Genomic DNA, 23,729 nt, shown 5'->3' on the forward strand with positions numbered 1-23,729 from the left:
CTGCAGTAGGTTTCCTCTCTAAGCTCCATTTAACTCCTTTTATTCACATCCTGAACCCTGTGCTATGAGGGAATGGAATTCTCTCCAGTTACCTTTGAATCCAGTCCTGGAATTTTACGATGGATTGATAATGCACACTAAACCAAATCCATTCCTGGCACAAACAGACATTATCTAGGGGGATATTTCTTTCCACCACATCAAGCTGGTGAATAAAAGGCTATCATGCTCACCTGCTGAATTTTTGTCTTAGATCAGACTGCAATTCTTAGAGAAGCATGCATATGTCAATTTGAACCTGCCAAAAGAGGAATCCAATCTTGGATATTGTAACTCATGAATTCATTTTGTTTCTTCATCATGGGGGGCGAGGGAGGCACTGCCAGAAGTACAGAAATAAATCCAAACCAGAAAAAAGCACCCTTAGATGTCTTATTTTTTTTTACCTTTAGGTATCTGTGTTATCTTTAATAGGACTCAGGAGACTACCTTAAAGTTTTTCCTTCATATATTTGCAATACAAACACTCAATATCATTACTAGTTCTACAGAGTATAATCCCAATTATTGCAATGTATCACCAAAGTTTTTTAAAGTCAATTCTATAAAAACAAAGAATTGTAACATGCCAACAGAAGCAAACATTCACCGTTACCACAGCAAAAACCCCAGCTCAACCCTTCCATCTCTACGTCTCTCTTGTTTTAGTGAATCACAGAAGGCTAATACATTTTGTATTCTTGTAGCACAATACTGTTATATCACTCAAGTACATTCTTCCATTTTTTATTACTTTGTATTATTGTCTGGGGCGTCAATAAAGAAATAAAAACATTTTTGGGTCACTCTCACCAGTCAGGGTGTGAACACACCACTACAAGAAGTCAGCTTACAAAAGCTCCACCCTTAAGAGTTTTGAATATCTTATTTATAAAAGTTATCTAGTATGATCAAATGCTACAGCCAAAATATTAATCTGCCCTTGCCTTAGATCTTGCACCCTTGAGGAATTCAAACAAAACAGTATTCTGAGAATTTTAACAAGCTGCTCTCTCACCAAGATGTACTGGCTTCCTTGCCTCCTGCTTAAGACGAACCAGAATCATATAAATGGGCTGATCTGATTCTCTAAAGCTAAGAGGCCACCACCACCTCCATGAGAAAAGTGGTAAAACCATTCCAGGCCATCCACAGCTGTAATACCTGTGAGGTGAGGTGAAGTGGGAGGGGCAGGGGACACAACTATCTTCACTTAACAGTGCTAGTGTAGATCAGCCACAACGCAAAAGTGGGCAAACCATCGACTGAGAGACAACTGTGCTCTTCATGAAGATTATAGGCAAGAACACAGATCTACTTTACTGCTGTCAACAGTACTGCAGGCCTCCACCATTGCCCATAAAGATATGGCTCAAAGAAGGCATGAGGTGTTTATTTTTAACACACAAGAAAGAACTTGACAAGCAATGGAAATAGAATTCGAACTGGAAATGACAGTTTAATCCTGCCTTTTGGGATCCTGATTTTACATCAGGGTTGGGTTTTTTTTGAGGTGAATGGAAGCACCTGGTAAATGACACTACTTATATTCCACAGAATAGCTCTCCCCACAGTAAGTCTGCACCAGACTATGACAAATAAATCTTGCCAGACGATTACTTCACATGTCCTTAATGAAACTAATATAGCAGTGATGAAATCAATGATATTTTCTGTCACTAAACCACTTCTAATCTAGAAGAGGACTTATATTTTGAGGCTTGCTGTAACAAAGAAACCATTTCTGCTAAAACAACACCAACACCAAGACAACATGTACAATCCCCCAAGCAGAATTTACTTCTTTTTTTATAAACATTTTCCAAGATACATGCTTAATATTTATTGGCCTTCTGAGCCTTTTTTTTCCATTACATTTACAGTAATTACTTTCGTGCTAGCTTTTTGTAGAACAAAAGCACCTGCATTTGACAGCTACAATGCTCCAAAACACCAACCCACTTGTTTCTTTTTGAGTCTTTATGTGTAGAACAGCAGTGCTTCTCGAAAGTTTTGTTATTTCTCTTTGTAACTAGTTTACAGACTTTGAGAGCAACAGAATAGTGACTTATAGTCTAGAAAGAGAAGGAATATTAGTATCTGTTCATTTAAGAGAGTTACAACCTCTGTGCAACATGCAGAACTCCCAGAGAGACATGGTCATTTAACAAAATAGTCACCATCACATTGGGCAGCAGTTAGATGATGTGACATGTTATGCCAGAGGATTGTATTGTTCTAACATAATGGGGAGTCATCCAGGAGATAAGAAACTACCTGGTGAACAACAGAATAGGTATGGATAAGCAGTCTGGGAGCAATACAATATCCATAAAATTGATATGCTATTTCCAACTTTAGACTTGGTATAGACGTGAATTTCTTTCCAATGCTGGAGCTAACCAATTAGAGCTAGAAGAAGACCAGAGAGCAAAACAATAGTCTGGAAGAGTGCCTGAATCAGGAAGGCAAATACACTTTTACACGACCACAACGGGGAGGAAATATTACTAGCTGAAAACAAAGGAGCATGTTAGGTTCTGTGGTGGACTCTGCAGGCTGCTAGAGCCATGGGACTTCTGCATGGAAAATTCTGAGGTGGATACGGACTTTAAAAAGCAAAATTCTTTCTAAATAAACAATGAATTATTTTAAGAAGATCACCTGAAGGGCAAAGGAGTGTTCACTAACATTATTTCTTCCCTGAAACAAGCCTGTGGAGGTAACCACTGCCAAACTCAGGCAGAACACTAACCAAAGGCTGGCCTTTGTGCAGGAAAACAATTACAGGAACCCATCTTCAGAAAGGCTTGTGATTAGCATTACTGATCTGCAGGTGAGACACCTGATGCTAACAGGAGTCCTACCCAAACGTGCTGAAGATAGTCCTTTCTAAAATATATACCAAAGGCAACTGTTGGTACTGCATTCATTTGCCCCTTTTAAAAGAATACCATCGTTGACAGGATGCAAAAATCACTAAGTTTTATCCTGGGCAGTCTCACCCCACAGAGGTGTCACTGATTTTTCAGATTACACCTTCCACGTAAAGGCTGCTATTTCTATCTTTTATAGTCATGGCAGACAATGTATTTCTTCTGGCTCACTCCAGCTTCCAATATGTTCAGCAGAGCTGGCTCTCATTCTTCTTTTATTAACTCTTCCTCTGTCGTTGCTTGACAGTACATTCAAGTGTTCAAATTCAGTCAGTCGTTCACTGACTGTAATGTAATGGACTTGTTACTATATGCCACCTTTCAAGAAGTCATCTTGCTAAGTTCATTTTGTGCCTGTTGGATATCCAGCTCTTCAATAGCTCAGTCCAAACCACTGCATCTCTTGCCATATTCAGTGCCTACGTTTCACATCCCTCCTCCCTGAGTACTACATCAACCTCTGAAATGTGCAGTAAATGTTTAAACACTTAACAAGGGGCACTTTCAGACATATTTGGGTCAGTATTACGAAGTTCATGCCAAAGCATGTTGTGTGTTAGCTGAGCAATGCAGTATATTTTTTTCCAACCGCTTCAGCCAAGAGCCAACTATATGAACTATCCTGAAAAATTTCTTCCTTAAAATTTGTAATGAAAGGATTTAATATAAAACCAGAAAAGCAGGACCTAACTAGTTTTAATTACATACAGAGACCAGGGAAACAGTATGAGATGGCTGCAGTTTGGGTCAGCTAAGTCCTTAATTTTTTACATCTTATGCTTTCTTTTATTTAGGATATACATCTAGGTAATGCTTCTGGGCTTTTTTTTCTGCCATCTACAGAGCCCTAAGATCCCTTAATGCAGCTTTCATCATCTTTTTTTGATACATGCCATCAAACTGTGCTTCCAAAAAGAGATGTCATTAGGAAGGGAGCCCCCAGGCACCATATTACACAGTTGCCTGGTTCATATAAATGTGAATTGGGAAAAATAATCAACCACTTTTAAATACAGCTTTGAAATCATGCAGTTGAACTTGCCTACACTATTTACATGAAACATCTTGTAGTCATTCCATACAGTAGTAAAATTAGCATTTTTCTATAAGGCAGTAGCAACTGGAGATACACAATAGCATCAGGTCTTTGTCCCTTCAAAGAGGTTTTACAAAGCAGTAAAGCCCTTCTAGCATAAACTGCACCAGAAAGCCTAAAATGGTTTCAAATTTGGTACAAACTATGGATGCACTCTGTTATTCTTGCTTTTCCCCTTCTTATTGGATTCCCATTCCTTTTCTCACAAATATTTGTTTAATTCTATTTTTTAAGCTTTCTTTTTTTCTTGCCTTGCAACTCTGACATTTCTCCATTTTCTCACTCATGAGTTATTTGCTAGCTGGTTAAGAGAAAGACCCACATGGAGACAGGGTAGCCACATAGCAGAGGCAAGAAGACAGCCCCTACTCCTCCACCCGTGTGTACCTGTGAATGAGTCTCACTGTCAGCCTTCTTATACACCTCTGTGCATGCAAGGAGCAAAGAGGTGCCCCTCCAAGCGCCCACACTTTAACAAGGCTGTGTCTAGGAGCAAGCATGAACCTGGCCCTTCACTACCAATACTAATTGTTTTTTATCAAAAACACCCTATTCTGCTACTCTTTGGCAAAGATCCTTGTGCACATCAAAATTCGCACTCACAGAAACATAAGAGATAATATTCTTTTCAGCTTTGGGGAAATCAGATAACCAGACAGCACAAAGGAACCCACCCAGCAGTCCTCCAAGCTATTTTGCATACAATGTTTGCTATGTTTTGTCCTCCCCTGAAACATAAATAATCAGTAACTTCTGGGGGAAAGATCCCGGACATGATGGACCAGTTGGTCAATTGGACAAGGCAAACACTCTTCTCCAGACATAAACAACCTCTTCCTCTGTCTTGTGTATCTTTAGGTGTTTTTGCAGTCTTCAACAAACATCTGATCTCTGACTGTACAATGTGACCTTTCACTATATGAGGGTTTTTACTATGTTTTTTACTTTAAAACCCTAAAATACAATTCAGCAGCCACTGCGCTATTTCCTGCTTCAGTCATACCTATGTTCACACTTTGAAGAGATCTTAGCATCATTTTAAGAGTGTTTCCATTACTAATTTCCACTTCATTTTCCAAGATGTGCATTGACAGTCTCAGCTCCTCACATACACAAAGTAACTAACCTCAAAAACACAGGCAGCAAAGCTATTTTAAATGGCAACATGCAGCTTACAATAAAAACATTATCTGCTGATACAGCACCCTAATTCTGAAAGGTCCTAAATCATTCAAGTTCACATTTAGGCAGTCTCAATCTTCCTTTGACCTTCCTTTGCTTTGTTTAGACAATATTCCACTCAGCTTCTGGACTAAACCTGTGGAGGCTGCTGAGAATGCAGGCTGTCTAAAGACAATGATGCACAGGTTTAGAACACCATTTAAGTACAGGCAATTCCAAATGAAAGTTGGTTTTCCAGTAACACAACAGGATTTTCTGCAGTTTGGCTGAGAAACTCAGCTAGTATGAAATCATCAGAGAATATTACAGTAGCTTTAATTTTTGCACAAAACAGACAAATTCATTGTTTTGAAAGGTCATGACAGTAAATTGCATGGAATTCAATTTACCTCCCTCAGATGGATGAAGGTCTGAGTCAAACATAGAACAGTGGAAGCCTTTGGCTCCAAGAAGTCTGTGCTGATTCAAACCTACTCCTCGGCAGGCAAATCATCCTTCCTCTCAGCTATACATTATCACAGCTTGTGATTTTCAACTGATCTTTTTCCCCAGCTGTCATATTGCAGCAAATTGTGTCTTAGATGAGCAGTAAAACAATGGTCAATGCAAGAAAAATTTGTTTTTAACCAGGAAGTTACAAAATATAAAATTATTTGTGATACAGATGCTGTCAGAATTGTCTCACGCTCATTCCTCCACATCTAAAGTGAAATACAAAAAAACTTCAGGGAGATATACAGGAAACCACACCATCAGCACAATACAGAAAGACAAATACTGTTAAAGAAAGCAAGCATAAGGATTACAGAAAGACTGTGAAGACAGAAAGTAAAAGAATACCCTCACCATGAAGAGAGTGACACATCCATAACACATGTGATTTAACAGGCTCTTTGTGTATAACTGAGAACAACAGAGCTAGTGAGCAGTTCATGACTGGATGTATGGCATCAGGCAACAACTCTTACCTAAAGCTTTCTGGGTATTCAACAACAGCCATGTTGATAACATCCAGTGCATGCTGATAGTGCTTCTGAGCTGAAAAGAGGAGGGCCAGTAGATGAAGTGAATTCATGTCATCTTTGCACAGTTGCAGGGCTTCTTGAAGATGGTCCATAGCATCTGAAATCTAGAAGGAGGTGGGGTGGAAATAACAAGAGAACACATCATTCTTTCAGTCCTACATGATACCTCAAAAATAAGAACAAAAAGAGTAATTAGAAATTCTGCTTAAGTTCTACTTAGGCACCTTCTACTATCGAAACAGGCTGCCAAAATTAACAGACTGCACCACTTGAAAAAAACCCACACATTCTAGAGAAAGAAGTCTGCAGCATTATTAAATCACTGCTTATAAACAAGAGCAGCAGACCTGATCCAATCAACCCTCTCATCCTTCGGCAAGGTGATTCTATGCTGTAAACAGATCCACCACAGAGGCTCAACTCCCAGCTCCATTTTCCAGGATGGGTGGCTGGCTCTTCACCTGGGGGTGAGCATTACACATCTCTGCTGCATTTTGTCTCTCAATGGCTGTACAAAACGTTTCATGACTTCGGTCAAGAACATACCCTTGAATGTTCAAGGGTAAAAGAGTCAAGATTTAAAATGCTGTCAGAAAAAGAAATGTATTTGTAAGCAGTGATGTGAAGAGCAGCCCTGACAGTCACAGCAGCAGCATGTTATTAGAACCAAGTCTCACTTGGCAGAAAACTTAACATCTATAATGAATGCAAGTATATCACATGCTCTTCGTGATCCAGTACACTTTTAGGCTCTCTGTTCAAAAGGGAACTTCTTAGCAGATTTTCTTTCATTTGTTTACCAATAAGTTTTATGCAGAGGATTTTCTTTAAGATTCTCTAGCATCTGAAATCACTGTTACATAAATTCTTTCATTTCTGTGGCTCTAGAAATCTGCAGAAAACAAAGCATAAAAGTGTATAAATTTCTTTTCCTCATGTATGCTTTCCTGTTCCTTCTCTTAATGGATGGAGAATGTAGTTACTTCTTTCCTACTATGAGAACCTCCTACCTAGCAAAGCTTTACAGACGTTCTTCTACCCTGGCATACCACCAGTGTCAAATTCCCACTGCCTCCACGGACCTCTCACAGAAACAAGTAGCACATAAATAGGGAAAGCAACACTGCCTGCAGCTACAACAGAAGTTGCTGATTATCTAGATCCCAGGTATCCTTCTGGGAGCAGTGTATATTCTGTTCACAGGACAACTTCATCCTAATGTCCAAGTGACATTTCTCTCTCACTGTGCACACACGAGCTGTGGTGCTTAACTACTCTATTACTGGTGACTCCATACAAGCCTGGAGATCAGTGTGACTGCTCCAGACATAACCTCAAACTGGCATCTGGCCCACAGTGTCAAAACTGCTGAATGTCCTGGCTTGGATTCAGGCTGGGATATATGACCGAGTGCTCAGCTTTAATGAATTACTGCTTGTCAGTGGAGCTACTTTAACCACATGTGTTATTAAAGCCTACTGCAAAGGTAAACATGTTGGCTTAAATCACCCATGTTCCCTCAGCAGTTTACTAGAACACATTTCCGTACAATGTAAAAATTCTGGCAATGACAAGACATCTTGGAATCAGGACGAGACTGGTGGGCCCAGATCTGCCTGTCCACAAAGTTCATCAGTAGATATACCAGAGGTATATAAATTTGACTGGCTAAAACAAAGCTGCTGTCAAGACTTTTTGTACTAAGGACTAAAAACCCCTTCTATTTCTGTCTATTTCTCTGTCTCAGAGCTGCACAAGTATTCATAAAGAAAATACAACTTTGGGGAGAAGTTCATTAGAATGCATGGAATCAAATAACTGGAGGAGACTTGGAGCAACCTGTTCCAGATGACCTTGCTTTGAGCAGGGATTGAACTGGGTGATCTCTAAAGGTCCTCTTCAAACTATTCCATGATTAAGACTTGGGAAGGGGATCCCAATTTGCTAGTACGAATCAGACAAAGAATAACATTTGTAACTAATGCCTTTACTGAGGGACTTCAAAATTGTAGGGGTACTTGACCTTACTCACGTGCGAATGTGCAAACTGAGATTTTGCTTTACGTGTTGAAAGTGACCGGATCAAACTGAGGTATATCCACTCCCCTAATAGAAGCTGGCATCCAAGAAGCTCTCTGACTCTGCTGCAACATACATGAAATAGAGCAGCAAAAAAGTGACTTGTGGTCACTGCTGCAAACCTGTCTGCTGGACAGGCAGCCACATACTGCTGAAAGAGATGTCATCCAAAGTAATTCTGTTCTGTAGCACGGGGCCTGCAATGGTTACATCTCATTTCAGTGCCTCCCTCTAGTACCATCAGAGTCACAGGCAACGCCTGGTTTTGAAAATTAATCATGCTTCCCTGGCACCTCATTTATTAACTGGAGTCCAAAAAGACTCCTTAGTGCTGTAACACCATTAGTAGCCTACACAGTAGTGCTGCATAATTAGAAACTGTGGACAAAAATAATATGAACTCTATGCCTTTACAGAAAGCATTATGTGAAACAACAACCTGCAGCAGATCAGATGCAATGAAATACAAACTAAATTTTCAGATCAACAAAAGCAAGATATTTGGCAGCAGTCAACACAAACTTCTTCTGAAAGATGTATTTTTATTTAAGTAACTATATAATTTGAGAAAGATGGAAGCTGGCACCCCAGATGGCACCCTGAAACGGCAGGGCTTTATCAGAGGCAGGTTGCCAGTTTAAAATTCCCTACAAGTACTGCACTTTAAAATAATCTTATTTCAGCTGGACTGCAAGTCTAAATAGAGCCTGCAGTTAGAAGAAGCTACAATTCCCTGATTTATCATTCTGCTAACAAATATACCACATGTTTTGCATGGCACACAGGTATTTTCACATCACACTGATTAGGAAGCCAAGATGCTGCAGTAGGCCAGAAATAGCATCTTGCAGCATTAACAAAATAATGCCACAATATGGATTGTTTAGGCTGCCTCTTACATAGCAGGATTTATTTCAATAATGCTATGTGTCTCTTTAAAAACAATGCTGGTATGTCACAATTATAAGTATAAAAAGGAAAACAGAATGAGTGTTAAAAATACTCCCTAACAGCAGAATGAACTTGAGTATTTAAAATGGTAAACGAAACAGGAACTCGAAAGAGAAATTTTCAGGCTTTATAATTTCACATCAGTTGACAGTTACACTTAATTAACCATTAAAACTACCCACTCCATCTCTTTTTATAGCATGGAAAGGAGAAAGCTTTACTGACTGGCAAGAGCTTCCATTGAAAACAGACTTGCTACAGTCCACCAGAACCTCAAGAAAGCAAGGATAGATACATCTATGGGTTATTACCTAGTTCTTAGCCATTTGTGATCACCAGAACAATCTAAGCTACGATGTAGGCAGAAAAGCAGCATGTTGCTGTTCAGCAAAGGAGGCAGTTGCTGGTCTTGGAAAAAGATAAACCAGAACTACCTACATCCAAGCACTCACTGAAAGAAGCACCTCTTGAACACCTCCTAAAACAGAGCTCCTCTCTTGGGCAGAGACAGCAGTCTCTTCTTCTTGAAATCAAACTAAAAACCAGGTAAAACAGGTGAAATATTTTCTATGGTCTCTTAACTGATGTTTATCTTAGTTGTACCTCCAGACACTTGGGAAGAAAGAAAGTAGGTGTTTTCTGGATAGTGCCACTTGAAACTTGAGGTCTACTGGAAGTCCACAGGAAACTGGTGAGACTCACAGTGCTCAGCTGCTGACCCTTAGCCATCTTTCCCTTCCCATTTTCATGAAAGGAAAGCTTAGCTCTAATCAAGTATTAAAATGGTATGAAGCCTACATATGTTGTTTTTACATATCCAATATTGATTTACATGGCAGTCAAGGTCACAAACACCACCACCCCCCCAAAAAATGGAATCAACACTTAAAATTAACAAGAGCGCTCTGACTCTGGAAAGTCATTTCCATAGAAACTGATCTGCTAAAAAACAAGGCAATGCATTAAAATCAGTGAGCTTTAAAATGTTCATTCTACCTTGTTTTTGCTGATCCAAGCGCTGTTACCACAGAAACAGGAGAAGCAGCCGAACCAGCCCTGGGAGTTGGGAGCTACAAGTCTCATTTGTCGCTGGGCTCGGCCAGCTGCCAGCCAGGCACTGCAGGTGAAGATATCCACTGCAGCAGGTATGGGCCTCGGCCTCCTGGCACTTCAGCTCAGGGGGAAAACCAGGCTGAGAGACCCTCCTTACAGAGCACGTTATTCTACACTGTGATTGGCTGAAAAATCCACTGAAACACTCTGGGGCTGATGTAGAACCTCCAAGTCTCCCAGTGACACCAGTGGTCTTTAGGACACACACACAAAGCTCGTCGTCATTTTTTATCTCGGTTGCTGGTGGTTTCCAATGCCATGAACCTTTTATAACCATTGTTATGATTATAAAAGGGAACTCTTCTTGTCACATCCTCATCTCATGTTAGAAGGATGCTTATGTTTTTCCATTTCCCCTTTGCCTTGCCCAGTGGTGACAGAGAGAAGTACTATTGGAAATATTTTACAGCCTTCCAAGGAAGATGAATTGTTCCAGCTTTGCTTGGCACTCTACTGGTCAGCTGCCTCCCTTGCTTTGTTCCATGAAAACACTCCCTTATCTACGCAAGCTGATACCTATATTTTTCAATGCTGGGTACAGTTACCTCATTTATTGACTCTGACTATGGAAACAAAAAGGCCTGTTTGTTGAGAAAAACATTCACGTCTTATATTATAACCTACTATGTGGAAAAGGCCTGATTTATTGGTATTATAGCAGTGCCTGATGAAAGCCCTAATTGTGATGTTCAATAGTTAATGCAATCTATCATAAAAGGTATAATTTATCTTTCAGTTAATCAGAAAGAGAATATATTAGATACTTTAAATAATTAAGGATATTAAAAATGCATTACCAAATGTTTATCATTAAGTAAACTGGCAAAAGAAGAGTAGGATATTTTACAGCAGTCTAAAAATAAAGATGTCTCAGGTATCTCCTCTCTGTCCAAGCATGCGTTAAAGATTCATATCTCACTTGATGGGAGAAGAGCAGGAGCACCATCGTAGGGGTCAGGCTGATACTACATAAAACACTGAGATCACACAGCTGTGGGAGCAGAGGTGACTGGCACAACATCAAGGATGAAAACACACAGGTGAACTAGACAAAAGAAGAAAGCGAACACAGGGACAAGAGATTGAATGGAAAGAACAGGAGGGAAGGGAAATGAAGCAACAAGAGAGATGAAACAACACTGCAAAGACAGGCTACAACCAGAGAAAAAGAAAGGGCAATGACTTAAAATGCCAACAACAGTAAAAACAACAAAAAACAATGACCAGAAAAATCTTAATTTTATTTTTCAGGACAGCAGCTGAAAAGCTGTAATACTTTAACTCATGGCAAGCAGAAAAGGCAGCAGATCACACAGACTCCCTATGAGGCAAAAGCTGTGAGAGGAAAAAAGGTAGCTGGGTGTTTTTTAATGAAAGATGCTGAGCAAAATGCATCATAAAGCAGCCAGTAGGCAGATGAGAAAGTTAAATAAGCCATTTTAATTATCCTTTCTTATTGCAGGCTCACAGCACACTGGTCTCATTATGAAAGGGTTACAAAAGTGACATTATCAAGAGGGTGCTCTCTTGGAACAATTAGTTTAACCTAATGAACACACAGCTCCCCTAATTAGCTCAGGAAAGTAAGAAATACCCAACTGTTCAACCTCATAGTAGAGACTAAGCAGAGAAAACTGCAGCAAGAAGAAGGCCTGCCAAAGAAAGAAACTACAATGATGAAATTTCAAATGTAGCTAGAGAGATAATTTAAAAAACAGAAGCTGCTCCAATAAAGACTTCAGCTTTTAAACAGAAAGGACAGAGAAATAAAACACCCCAATTTTAAGAAAAAGGAGCAGAAAAATAAAGCACAGCCCAAGTGGTTGGAGGTTTTTTTTTTTTCTGAAAGGCAGTGTAGAGCATTTTCTGATCAGCTTCATTTTTATGAGTTAACACCTGCAGCAGCATTCAAATGCCAACTAATCCCACTCACTGCAGAGCTCCAGCACGCGTCAAAGCCTAACGTCAAACGTGCCCAAGTATGGAATAAAGCAATCCCAGCGCAGGGAGCGCGATCTGGCACGACAGGGAACCAGGCAGTAATGGGAGAGCCTCTGGAGCAGCCTGCAGCAGGACACAGCTGATACCCAGGGAACAGGAATAAACACACCTCGCTCATCCCACATATGCAAGGTTGCTCCAAGACTGCTCAGGAGTTTGAGCTGAACACACTCCCTTAAGGAAGGCCATTCCATGTGCTACAGAATTATTATTTTTAGAAGAAGAATTAAAAAGTATTTTACATAAACATATTCTGACTGCTTGTTACCAGTTACAATGCAGGAAGGAAGGGACCCTGTTTAGCAAACCTGGGTCTCGTACAACTGGACTGCCCTCCCACCCTCCCATGACTCAGTGATTTCCAAATATTTCACATACCTGTCTGACAAGAGCCAGCTGCAGTGACAGGTAGAGGATGATTTGGTGATCTTCAGGGGCCAGGTCACGTGCTCTTTAAGGATGACCACACAATATAAAAAGAAAAGTAATTGTTAGATTGCATTTTGCAGAACTCCTTCACCATGAGTCATACAAGCACACAACAAAGCCCAGTCTCTTCCACAGAAAATTAGTTCAGTAATGGGGGAGCACACAGAAACTAGACAAAAAGCAGAACAGTGTTGGCCTGGCTAAGCCAGAATCCCAGGAAAGAGTACGAGAAACACAGCTGCCAGGATGCTATACAACTTATATGCTCTTCTATTAAATGCCACTTAATATTTTGGAACTTGGATAACTAATACAGAAAAAGTAGCTCTGAGCTCATAACAAACCCATCAAAGCATTATTTTAAATTATTTAGGTGATGGACATAGTTTTCTAACTTGTTCCTATACTGCCACTTTTCAAACATTAAGAGAGAGTTAGGTTAGCACTGAAAAAGTAGCCACTATGAGCATACAGAGGACTAAAGATCAGGAGCCTGAGCTCCTGACACAAGCTGGTGCTTGAACACACAAAACATTCTCCACCCTGCAGCTTCTAGTCTAATTTTTGACAGCAAAAGCAAAAATTAGACTCCTGATTTGGAAAGGGAAGACACTGAGGGAAGAATGATTTGATGACAGGAGCTGAGTCTGGACCAAAACCAAGGCCCTTACTTCTCAAGCTTGGACTCTGAGATACTACTTTCCAGTCCACAGCAGTAAAGTAACAATCCTTGGTTTCACCACTAGTGCAGGCACTACACTGAAGCAAAGCCTTGGCTAGAGATGGTTGCAGTGTCTCCAGTACCAGATGTGCAGGCCCTTAGCAAGCCTTGTACAAGGCAGGGAACAGTGATGGACAACCTAGGCAGAACTGTCCCCTCTCAGATTATGCTAGGCACGGAACTGCAGTCTGAATTTTGCTAACCTGTGGAGAAGCCATTAACAAAGGCAATGATGGGGTAGTGTCCTGGGGAGCCTAACCTAGGAGAAAAGGTGGGGCAGCAGCTCAAGCCACCTGACAGCCTACTCCAGGAACCAGTGGATTCTCCCTTTGTGACTCACAGAGCTCACTCTCAGCTCTGCAGCACAGGGAAGTCATTTCATATGGGAGAAATGGGGAAGAGGAAGGTCCCTCATAGCCAATTAACATTCCTGACCTCTTTCTGGGCTGCCTTCCAGGACACCAGGGAAACCTGCACCTGCACTGCCAGGCCCAAAGTGAGCACAATTAATGTCCTTATGAGGGAGAAACGATAGGCTGATAACACTGGTGGTTAAAACCCATGCCAAAACTATTGATTTGCTAGTAATAAACAAATAACAATAAAGGAATTCCTCCGGGACACAAACCATACACCATTTTAATGGCAGCCACTTTTCAAATGCCATCTTGGCCCATGAGCAAGAAGATTTTGAGGCTGATTTTTATAACAAATGGCTTTAGAACAAATTTATTTAGTATGGACTGAATATGTCCTGTAAGTCAAGGTGGCACTCAAGTGTTCTGAAGCAATGCCAAAGAAATCAAGGTGCAATTAGTACAGACCAGTCACTAATTTCTTCTTCTGCTTCAAGAAACACAAAAAACTCCCAAACTCAAATAACCACAACCCTCCACCAAAAAAACCCCAACCCCCCAAAAAATTGGAACAAACAACAAAACTCCACAAGATAGAGTCCAGGTTTGCAATCAGGTGTTAAGACAGGGTGAGCCACCTCTTTACAAAGTGTCTGTTGTGAAACTTTCAGTAGCCTCCCCAGCAATAAGTAATGGGAAAGTTCACAAGGGTATAGGAGATGACATTAATGGTGCTTTTGGAAAGAAACAAAGGATTGTTACTTTACTGCTCATTTTCCTCAGAAGGAATTAGAAAAACATTTAGTGCAATCTTCCAGCTGAAAAGGCCCCTTACAAAAATGTCTACAGCCTACATGGCCTGAGAGATCATACATGTTCTTCAAAAAGAGGTGAAAAACAAGGCAAGAAACCAAACTTATGCATTTAGAAAAACACTAGTAATCAGCTCACTATCATATTCCTGTTGGCTGAGGTTTGAGTAACTAATGTTTGGCTAGAAGCTTGTCTGCATCCTAGGCAGAGTTAAGTTACCATGAAAACAAGTCACAGCCAATGGGAAAGGTCAATGGATTAAAAAAAAAAAAAAAAAAAAAAAAAAAGTTTTAAAGCAGTGCAGCACCACAAATTCTTAAAATTGGTCAGCAGTTAATGTATGACACTGGAGTCCACAAATTAGTGTGACTTAAAAGTAAAAGTACACTCCTGATTCAAATAGTAAATGAAAAAATGGCTTTAAAAAGTTTTCTCCCTCAGATCTGCATAATGTAAATATCCAGAATTGTATCTGTGGTTTCAGTTCTTGCACTCACTACAAAACCAGTGTAAGACAAACATGTTGGGCTCCTTCTTGGTCAGCATCAGCAAAACAGGTAAGATCCTTTAATATTGTTCAAATTGCTAAACCTGTACTTTGAGCTACCAGAGATATCAAGTTTTCTTCATTTATGTAATGATGACCACAGCAAACTCAGAATCAGAATTTCAGCCCAAGACTTTGACCACATAAGCTTCCATTTAGTTGCTGTGTGTAGTTTGTAGGTATCTACATTTACAGTGGGTTGTAAATTGTGAATGTAATTGTACAAATGTAAATAACTGCCTCAACACCATGCAGTGTATTTTGGGGGGTGTAATTTAATTGTAACAGGGCGAGGGAGCTCACACCTCACCTCTCTACCCCACAGAATAGACAAAAAAGAGTTTTAAATCAAGCAGTTATACTTGAGGTCTCAAGTGTAGAGTGCACAAGAGTGTAATTTGCAGTTGATTCCGGATGGAGCCATTGTATCAGTTTTCCCCAAGAATACAGGGATGAAGGAGAGGTGAGTGGTGTCTACTTTACACTGCTGGCTCTGGAACCTCCTCTTCCAACAACAGCTCATGTAAACACTCATTAGGACAGCAATTATTCTCTCCCCTAGGTGCATTGGTACCAGGTAACCCCAGAGCTGCCTACGCCCTGATGGTGAAGGTACTTTCCCACCATGACGGAAATAGGATTTTAAGCCTGCTTCACACAGGAATTGAGACAAAATTAGCTTTCCACATTTGCCAGCTGGCATCATGTGAGGAAGCTGCATCTCCCAGCACTGTAGATCTCACTGCAGTTAATTTGGGGCTAAGGTTTTTTCTGTAAGATGGCAGTACTCTTACCTTGGATATTCAGTCAAATAGTCACTGCACTAAGCCATCAGAAAAATGGTTTTGACAGACTACTGCTGAAATCTAATGAAATGTTTTCAAACTTTCTGGCAAGGAAGCCTTATGTAGAGGAAAAATAAACATAGAAAGAAAAACTTTTCTGAATTCATGCAAAAAATACACAATGCAAATGTCTGCAAAATTCCTACTCACCTCTCCAAAGTCTGAAGTGCTTTCTTGTTTAATTCATCCTGAGTACTCTTTAGAGTAGCTGTGGGACAAGATACAATGCCATTTAAGAGTTAATTCAATGTTGCAGTTAAAATAAATGAAGGTATAGAGTATTTCAAACTGGAAGTGTTAACACTATGGAAATCTCTGTGTTTCTGCATGTGCTCATTTGACAAGAATTCTTAAATTCATTTTTATTAAAGATTACTTTAAGTCCTTTGTTTGATATACTGAAGCATTTTTTATTTACATATGTCACTGAGGGAGTCTGGGAGAAGGGAGCCAAACACCAACTAGGTACCAAGAAGGTAACAGGCCCTCAGCCAGGCTGCTGCAAACGCTAAAAACAGTAACCTGCAGCACACTCTGACTCAGATACAGACCGCCCCCACCACCTTCTTCATGTAGGAGGGTGCTGCAGGTTGAACAGGGAACACCAGCAGCCAAACTTACAGCTCTGTGACAAAACACCACCATCTCTGAGACCACAAAAGACTTGTAGGTTACTTCAGATGTGGCATAAGCCACTAATGCCCTTCTTCCATGCCTCTAATTGCTTGAGTAATGGATCCTGCCCAGTATGCACACATATCAGTGTAAAAATTAATTCATACAAGGAAGAGAAGAATCCAGCTCTTGTTATACCTGGGTATCATAAGATATCATCAAGATCAATAGGAACAGAGGAAGAACTTAAAGGAACATGGCTTTCTCAGATCCAAAATATCTGGAAACCGAGTGCTTTTAGAAATGCATTGGCTGTCTTGTTTTGGTTCTTAGGTTTTCAGATTTTGCACAGCAGTTGTTTCTAGTTCTGCCTATCCTGAAATTGAGAGTTATTGATCAACAGCATAAGGAAGTAATGAGTAGTTAATCCAACAGCAAACATCACCCATGAATACATCTGATTTTATACATCAAGTCAGTGTATGCTCCAAAATAGAAAGTTACTAAGTAGTACATAATAAGGCAACGAATCCGGTGAAATTCAAGTATTCTTCAAAGTTATTAAGAAGAAAGAGATGTGTTCTTCTGCAAGACCTGCAAAGGTAACCAGTTTTTTTGGATTCTGGAATATGTCAGCGAGTGAAATTTTGTAAGTAAATTATTTGCTGCAGTAGCTATAGTGATCAGACCTTTTTTATTCCTCCATCTTCCAACAGTTCTTCAAAACACCAGGTTCATTTGGGAGGAACAGCAATCTTCAAGATTTGCTAATCATAAAGATCAGAACTGGCTTAGGCCACAAAGCCTACTCTAAGTATGAAAAACTGATACAAAAATTTGTATTTTAAATAATAAATTTAAAGATGTGGACTTTAGTGTAAAATGCAGCATCTCTTAAAAATACACAACTCTCACTGAAATCAGGCTGCAAAATACTGGATAAAGGTAACAAAGGAAGAAAATCTGGAAAAAAATTTAAAGAACCAATATTGATGTAAACAAAAATGCTTGAGGAGACATTGGAAAGGATTTGATCATACCTATAAACATCCCTACAGAAAAAAAATCTGACATTCTGTTTCTCATAGAAACTACAATTCTTCATTTAAGTTACAAAACAATTTTGAAGATGTCACACAGTAAGAAAGACTGAAAGACATGCTACCATTTGTCCCTCAAATTAAACATACCAAATGGAAAAGCTAGAACTTCTAGCTTCCACCTGTTAAGACATTTGACTAATGTTCAGCTTCTAGTCAGAAAAACCACAAAATATGTTGTGGAAATGAAGTGATTACTCTACAACTAGTCAGCTTTGCCTCTGCATTACTGGGAAACAGCATGTGACTCCCACCTCACACAATATGGACTGCATCTTCACCTACCACAAAGCTGGAAATCTGGTTGTCCATCTCTAGCCTTGTATCTGAAGTGGATGAACACATTGAAACTTGTGCTTGAAAATACGGAGTGTGGATGCTGCAAGTTAACTATGCCATTTTCAGGGCCTTTATAGCTAAAGGAGTTAAATTAGGGGGAAAAAACAACAATGAAAAGCAACTTGGGGACAGATGCATAAAAAGAAGCCTGGCCATCAGGTCAAGTGAGGTGATCTGCTCCCTCACCTGGAATGCTGTGTGCAGCTCTGGCATCCACAACGTAAGCCATGGTTCCACTGGAACAAATCCAAAAAAGGGCCATGAAAATGGCTGGAAGATCTCTCCTATACAGAAAAGCTGAGAGAACTGGGGTTTTTCAGCCTGAAGAAGGGTCAAGGGAGGACTCACTACACCTTTTTAATACTTAAAGGGGGTTTTTAAGAAAGACAGAGGGTTATTTTTTACCAGGTCTCATAGTGATATGACAAGGGATAATGGTTTTGAAGTAGAAGAGGGAAGATTTAGATTACATATAGGAAGAAATTCTTTACTAAGAGGGTGGCAAGACTCTGAAACAGGTTGCCCAAAGATGTTGCAGATGCCCTACCCATGAACTATTCAAAGAAATGTGCAACCTGCTTGTATCACTGAGAAGCTCTTGCTTCAGACAAAGAAAAGTTTGCACTAAGAAAACAAAAACTGGTGGGTCTGATTAAACTTTTAAAATTTGTGCTCCATTTTCCCAGGTTGATGGCATCAAAGAATTCTTCTGTCCCTACCCAACTTTACTTCCTGCAAGCATGGCTGCTGCAGTTCCATCAACTAAAACACAATATGTCTTATTACTTAGATTAAAATAAGCTGCAAAAGCAGTCTGACCTATGGGAGAGTGGCACACGGGGGTTTCTGAAACCCATAAGACACTGTACTTTTGCAAATGCCACTTGAGCAGCCCAAGATTTCTTTTCTGAAGCACTCTGGGTTTTTAAAGGAGCTTCAGCCTTACTAAAATTCAACAGATTCTTCAGCAATATTTTGGTACTTAAATACAAAGCTCTGGAATCGCATTTGAAAACAAAGGAGGACAAGTTCTGCCTTAGTAAAAGCAGTTAGAGCACAGTAGGAGTAGCGAATGCATGGAATGAAACACAATGCTGAGGATCAGAATCAGCACTACAAACATGGGGACAGGAATCTACTTCTAATCTTGTCCAATGGATTGAGCACCCATTAGCAGCTGAAGCACAGTCAGGCCTATTTATGTAATATATTTGTTTTGTGGGAAAGAATTCAGTTTGTAATGTGCAAAACTGTTCCTTTATGTGAATTACAATGTAAGAAGTGGGGATAAATAGACTTCATAAATACATTTCAGATCCAAACTCAAACACTGACACGTGTGCACCCTTTTGCAAATATGTCTGAGTTTCAGAAACTATTCTCTTGTGTTAAGACATCTAATACGGCAAAGTACAGTTTTAGCATGCAGAATTATAATTAAGGATTGCATGCACTGTTATTTCCAAAAGTAAAGATTGTAAGTTTGTTCACTAATAATTTATTCACTTCTTAGTGAACAAATGTGTGGGGGGCTTAACATTAACCAGTGCTGTCCATACACTGACTGTTCATAAAATCCACAAAGACTGATGGAATGAGTTTTCTAATTCAGTCCTTGATCCATGGCCTTCTACCAAAATTCTAAATGAAAACAGAGATACAGCACACTCATCTCTGAAAAAAGAATGAGGGACTGTTAAATCTACAAAGATTTCACAATTTGTGAGGTGGTGATGTGAGGTAAGAAGAGAGCACTTGTATTTCACAATACATTCTCAACCTAGACATTCCTCTTTAGCCTTTGTTAAATTCATCTCACCTTTCCCTGTCTTCAGTGACTTGTTCACCAGACCTAAGGGAGGAAAGGTTGCCAGCACAGCTTACGTCAAAACTGTAACTACAGGAGGAAGAGGAATGGTTTGCTGTTGACATTGACTCACTGGAAACTGATCTGCAGAAAATGGACATTAACTGCAAACAGGAGGCTTGGGCTTCTACAACTGAGACCAAAGTGTCAATGACTTCCTCTGCAGACACATCTTTCAGTACTTCAAAGAGACTTATTTCAAGAAATATGCAATTAAACTTTAAGAATAAGGAAGCTATCCAGCATAAGTTTCAGGAAGTCTTACTTCCTACAGGAGCTTTTTGCAAATCACAAAGAAAAGGCTTTAATACAACTCCTCAATGCCTTTGCCACACAAGAGGAGAAATACTTTCCAAAAGGTTATATTAAATAAGAAAGCCTAAGTCGGATGGAAAGCTGTAAGCTTTAGAAGGCAATTGGTCAAATGTCTCTGAAACACTCAGCTAGCACTGAAAATACTGATTGACTGAAGCTCATCTCAACTGGAAAGTTAAAGGATTCTCACATATACACACACATAGATGTGTGACTTGTCTGCATATGTCAGTAAGAACTGGTATAAATACAATGATAAACAAGATTGACAACATGAGGCAGGATTACATCACAGAACTGCTGTCTTTCAGCATGTTCTAGCTTTGCTTCCTCACTGTCATATGCTATTCTTTAACAATGCTAATGAAAATTGTCTTGCTAGTGACAATTTGACATTTTCCAGTAAAACACAGTTCCATATTCATGACTATCATACGTATGCTTTTGAAGGACTTAATCCATTTTATTAAAATATAATCTGCAAGATGGAAATATACTCTTCATATTTCCCTCAAGTAACTGACTGACTTGTCCTGTCACCTTAGAGGCTAGAGATACAATGAGAAGGCAGATATATTCCACTGTTTCAAAACATAAATCAGAGGCTAATCTGAAAATAATCCAAGGCAGTTGTTGTGAAGACTGTTTGTTTTACATTAAAAAGGGACACAATACTGAACTAATCTCTTGAAAACTGAAGAGATTTCCAGAAAAAGAGTTTCCAACTCACATTTTGCTGCACCAAAATATTTTTAGAGCCAGAGTACAGCACATGCCTCTTCAACTCCATTCTTTAGAAACCACCTTCTTTTCCTACTGAAGTTTACAAAGAGATCATAAGGGACTAACATAGGAAACTTTCTATCTCTGGAAATAGTCTCTGGGATCTTGTATAGCTTTAGAACCCAGTTTAAACGTCTAGGCAAAGCACCTTAAAAACTAGGCTGTTAAGCAGAACTCTATTCCTAGTGGACTTAAAATATACACGCATATAAGACAAAGTTCAGACTAGGAAGGACATACTTTTTGTCATGAACTTTCCAGGGAGAACTACTCTGAGGCAGAGAAAGGGAGAACTGAAGAGAGCTGTACTGCCTGTTAGCCTCCATGATGAAAAGCAGTTCTCAGAACAGCTGATCAGATATGGTTGGCTGAAAAACTACACCAGCTTGTGCTACTGAAGAGCACAAGAACACTTTCTCATACACATGCCTTGCAGAATTCTGGTGTAAGTTGCAAGACCTGCATATTCCATGATAACCTAATAGAGTAATTTTAGCTTTGATTCAGGCTTCTTTGCTGGAAGTTTGTTTGTTTCCATGGAACCTATCCGACAGAAAAGCTGTTGCTTGCATGAGGGCAGGAGTGCCAAAATGATTAGGAAACACACCAGCTCAGCAATTATTCAAAGAAAATGTGTTAGAAGTCTTCTAACTATGTTAGAAGTCATAGAATAAACAAAGACTGTTCCCACCTGTGAGCCTGATGAAGGTCAGAGCTAGAACTCACCCAAACACTTCAAGCCCTTCTGACTACAAAGCACCAAATCTGCAGGAGCCCCTTGTCCACTCATTCAAGATCCAAGTAACAAGCATTAAAATAAAATACTTCTTACATTCAGTGGTCTCTTTCTAGTCAACATCCACATGTACCAGTGAGGTAGATATTTTTATCTTGTTTACTTCTAAGTAAAAGAAACAACATCACAGAGAGGTTGAATCTCTGTGGGGAATCAGTATCATGCCAGGAACTGAAGTGAGGCATTTCTGACTCCAGTTCTTGGATTGTATTTCTTTATGATTTATGAGTGGGTGACAAAAATACGAAAACAGATGGAAAGTTTGACTTTCTCTTGTGCAAATTAAGTGAAAAAAATGTATTACAAATATTCAAGTAAAGCACACCAAACACTGTCAGCTACACTTGGATTATCACCCCCTAAGTAATGACCTGCATTTCCTTCTTTACCTAAAAACTACACTTTTATTGCCACGGAAGACAATTCTCTGAGCAAGTGAACAGTTCCCATTTATCTTGCAATCTGATTGCTTTTCATGTCTAGTCAGCACTGAAAGCAGCAGATCTTCCAATAAATTCCCACTGCTTGCACTGAAGACTTCGAACAAATGCTCTCCATATAACACACTTGACAAACAGGTAACTCACCATCAGTAGCTTGAAGGCTGTATGTCAGGCCCAGTGCCAGGTAACCCTTTGCTAGGGATTCTCCAGCATCCTCACCCAGGTCTATCACCATTTTAGCAAAGTGTTCTCCTTCTTCCAGCTGCAAAAGACGTAGGTTGAGACTTACAGGCATTTTCTCTATACTTGCTCCAATAAAATTTACCATTAAACTCATCTGTAAGTGAACTGAGAGACATTCACACAAGGGCTTTCAGTGATCCCAGTGACACTCATAGAAAGGAGACTGTAGACGGTCAGATTAGCAGACCTTGGTGCACATGCACAGTTTTGAGAAAAGTTTGGGTTTTGCACCAGATGTTTAAGATTAATCAAGGACACTATCTTATTTTATAGTTCCCTTCACACTTCAATCATTCAGCCTTAAATACAAATGCTGGAGCAGCTGGACTACTTATATGCTATCCTAGTAGAGCATTGAAAGGTCTAACAGGTTTCTTCCTTCAAAGGAAGACCATTCAGTTATACTGTCTGCTTTTTCTATACCTTAACAAATTTTATTTTCTTTTAAAACATGGCAAGAGTAAAACAAGAAGCCACTAACTTCACTGAAAGCTCTCAGCTGCTGCTTGCAGTTCTGATGCCACAAGGACACAGAAATTTCAGAACACAAATTTTGATCTGAACTAACACACTACCCTGGTAGCTCTTGCTGCGCTAGCCAATTTCTGCATCTTTTGCAAAGACATAATTTCCTTGAAAATGCATTTTATATTATAGATAGTAATTGGAGGAGAGAGCAGTCACAGTCTTTCAGGATCAGCCTCCAAAATGATGAATATGTAAGCTTGGTCTCTTCTACTACATCACAGACTGCTCCCCACAACCATCCTTTTGACACATACCTATCAGCATCTTTAAAATTTGAGTTACTGGTAATTTTAAACAAAAAGAGTAAGTTAAGTATTTTATTACAGAATGAAATGTTTCTCATTTCTAACTTTAAACTCTCATTAACATCACTCACCCATTTTAAGTAGAAAAGACTAAGACCTGTATACTGTATATACCTTGAAAGGTGTAGGCTGGAGAGACATTGGCAAAACTTATAAGTCATGCCTGAAAGACAGACCTACAGGAAGATCTCACTTCTGTACAGGACAGTATGCAGATCCTGTCACCCATAATCAGAGTTATCTCTAATCAAGAAGCAGATGC

General features: G+C 39.6%; 1 protein-coding gene across 2 annotated transcripts in view; it reads right to left on the reverse strand.

Moving 5' to 3' along the window:
• The window catches only part of TTC7A (tetratricopeptide repeat domain 7A), a gene marked incomplete at its 5' end in the record, with an annotated part of 177,059 nt that overhangs the window by 91,817 nt on the left and 61,513 nt on the right, over nt 1–23,729 (reverse strand). For both annotated transcript variants that reach the window (XM_083858288.1, XM_083858287.1), the window contains 4 exons: nt 6,222–6,382; nt 12,801–12,873; nt 16,284–16,341; nt 22,536–22,653. In XM_083858288.1, coding sequence (XP_083714414.1) covers nt 6,222–6,382; nt 12,801–12,873; nt 16,284–16,341; nt 22,536–22,653 — 410 coding nt within the window. The remainder of the gene's footprint in view (nt 1–6,221; nt 6,383–12,800; nt 12,874–16,283; nt 16,342–22,535; nt 22,654–23,729) is intronic.

Source organism: Zosterops lateralis (genome assembly GCF_965231275.1).
Source record: "Zosterops lateralis genome assembly, chromosome: 3".
NCBI lineage: Eukaryota > Metazoa > Chordata > Aves > Passeriformes > Zosteropidae > Zosterops > Zosterops lateralis.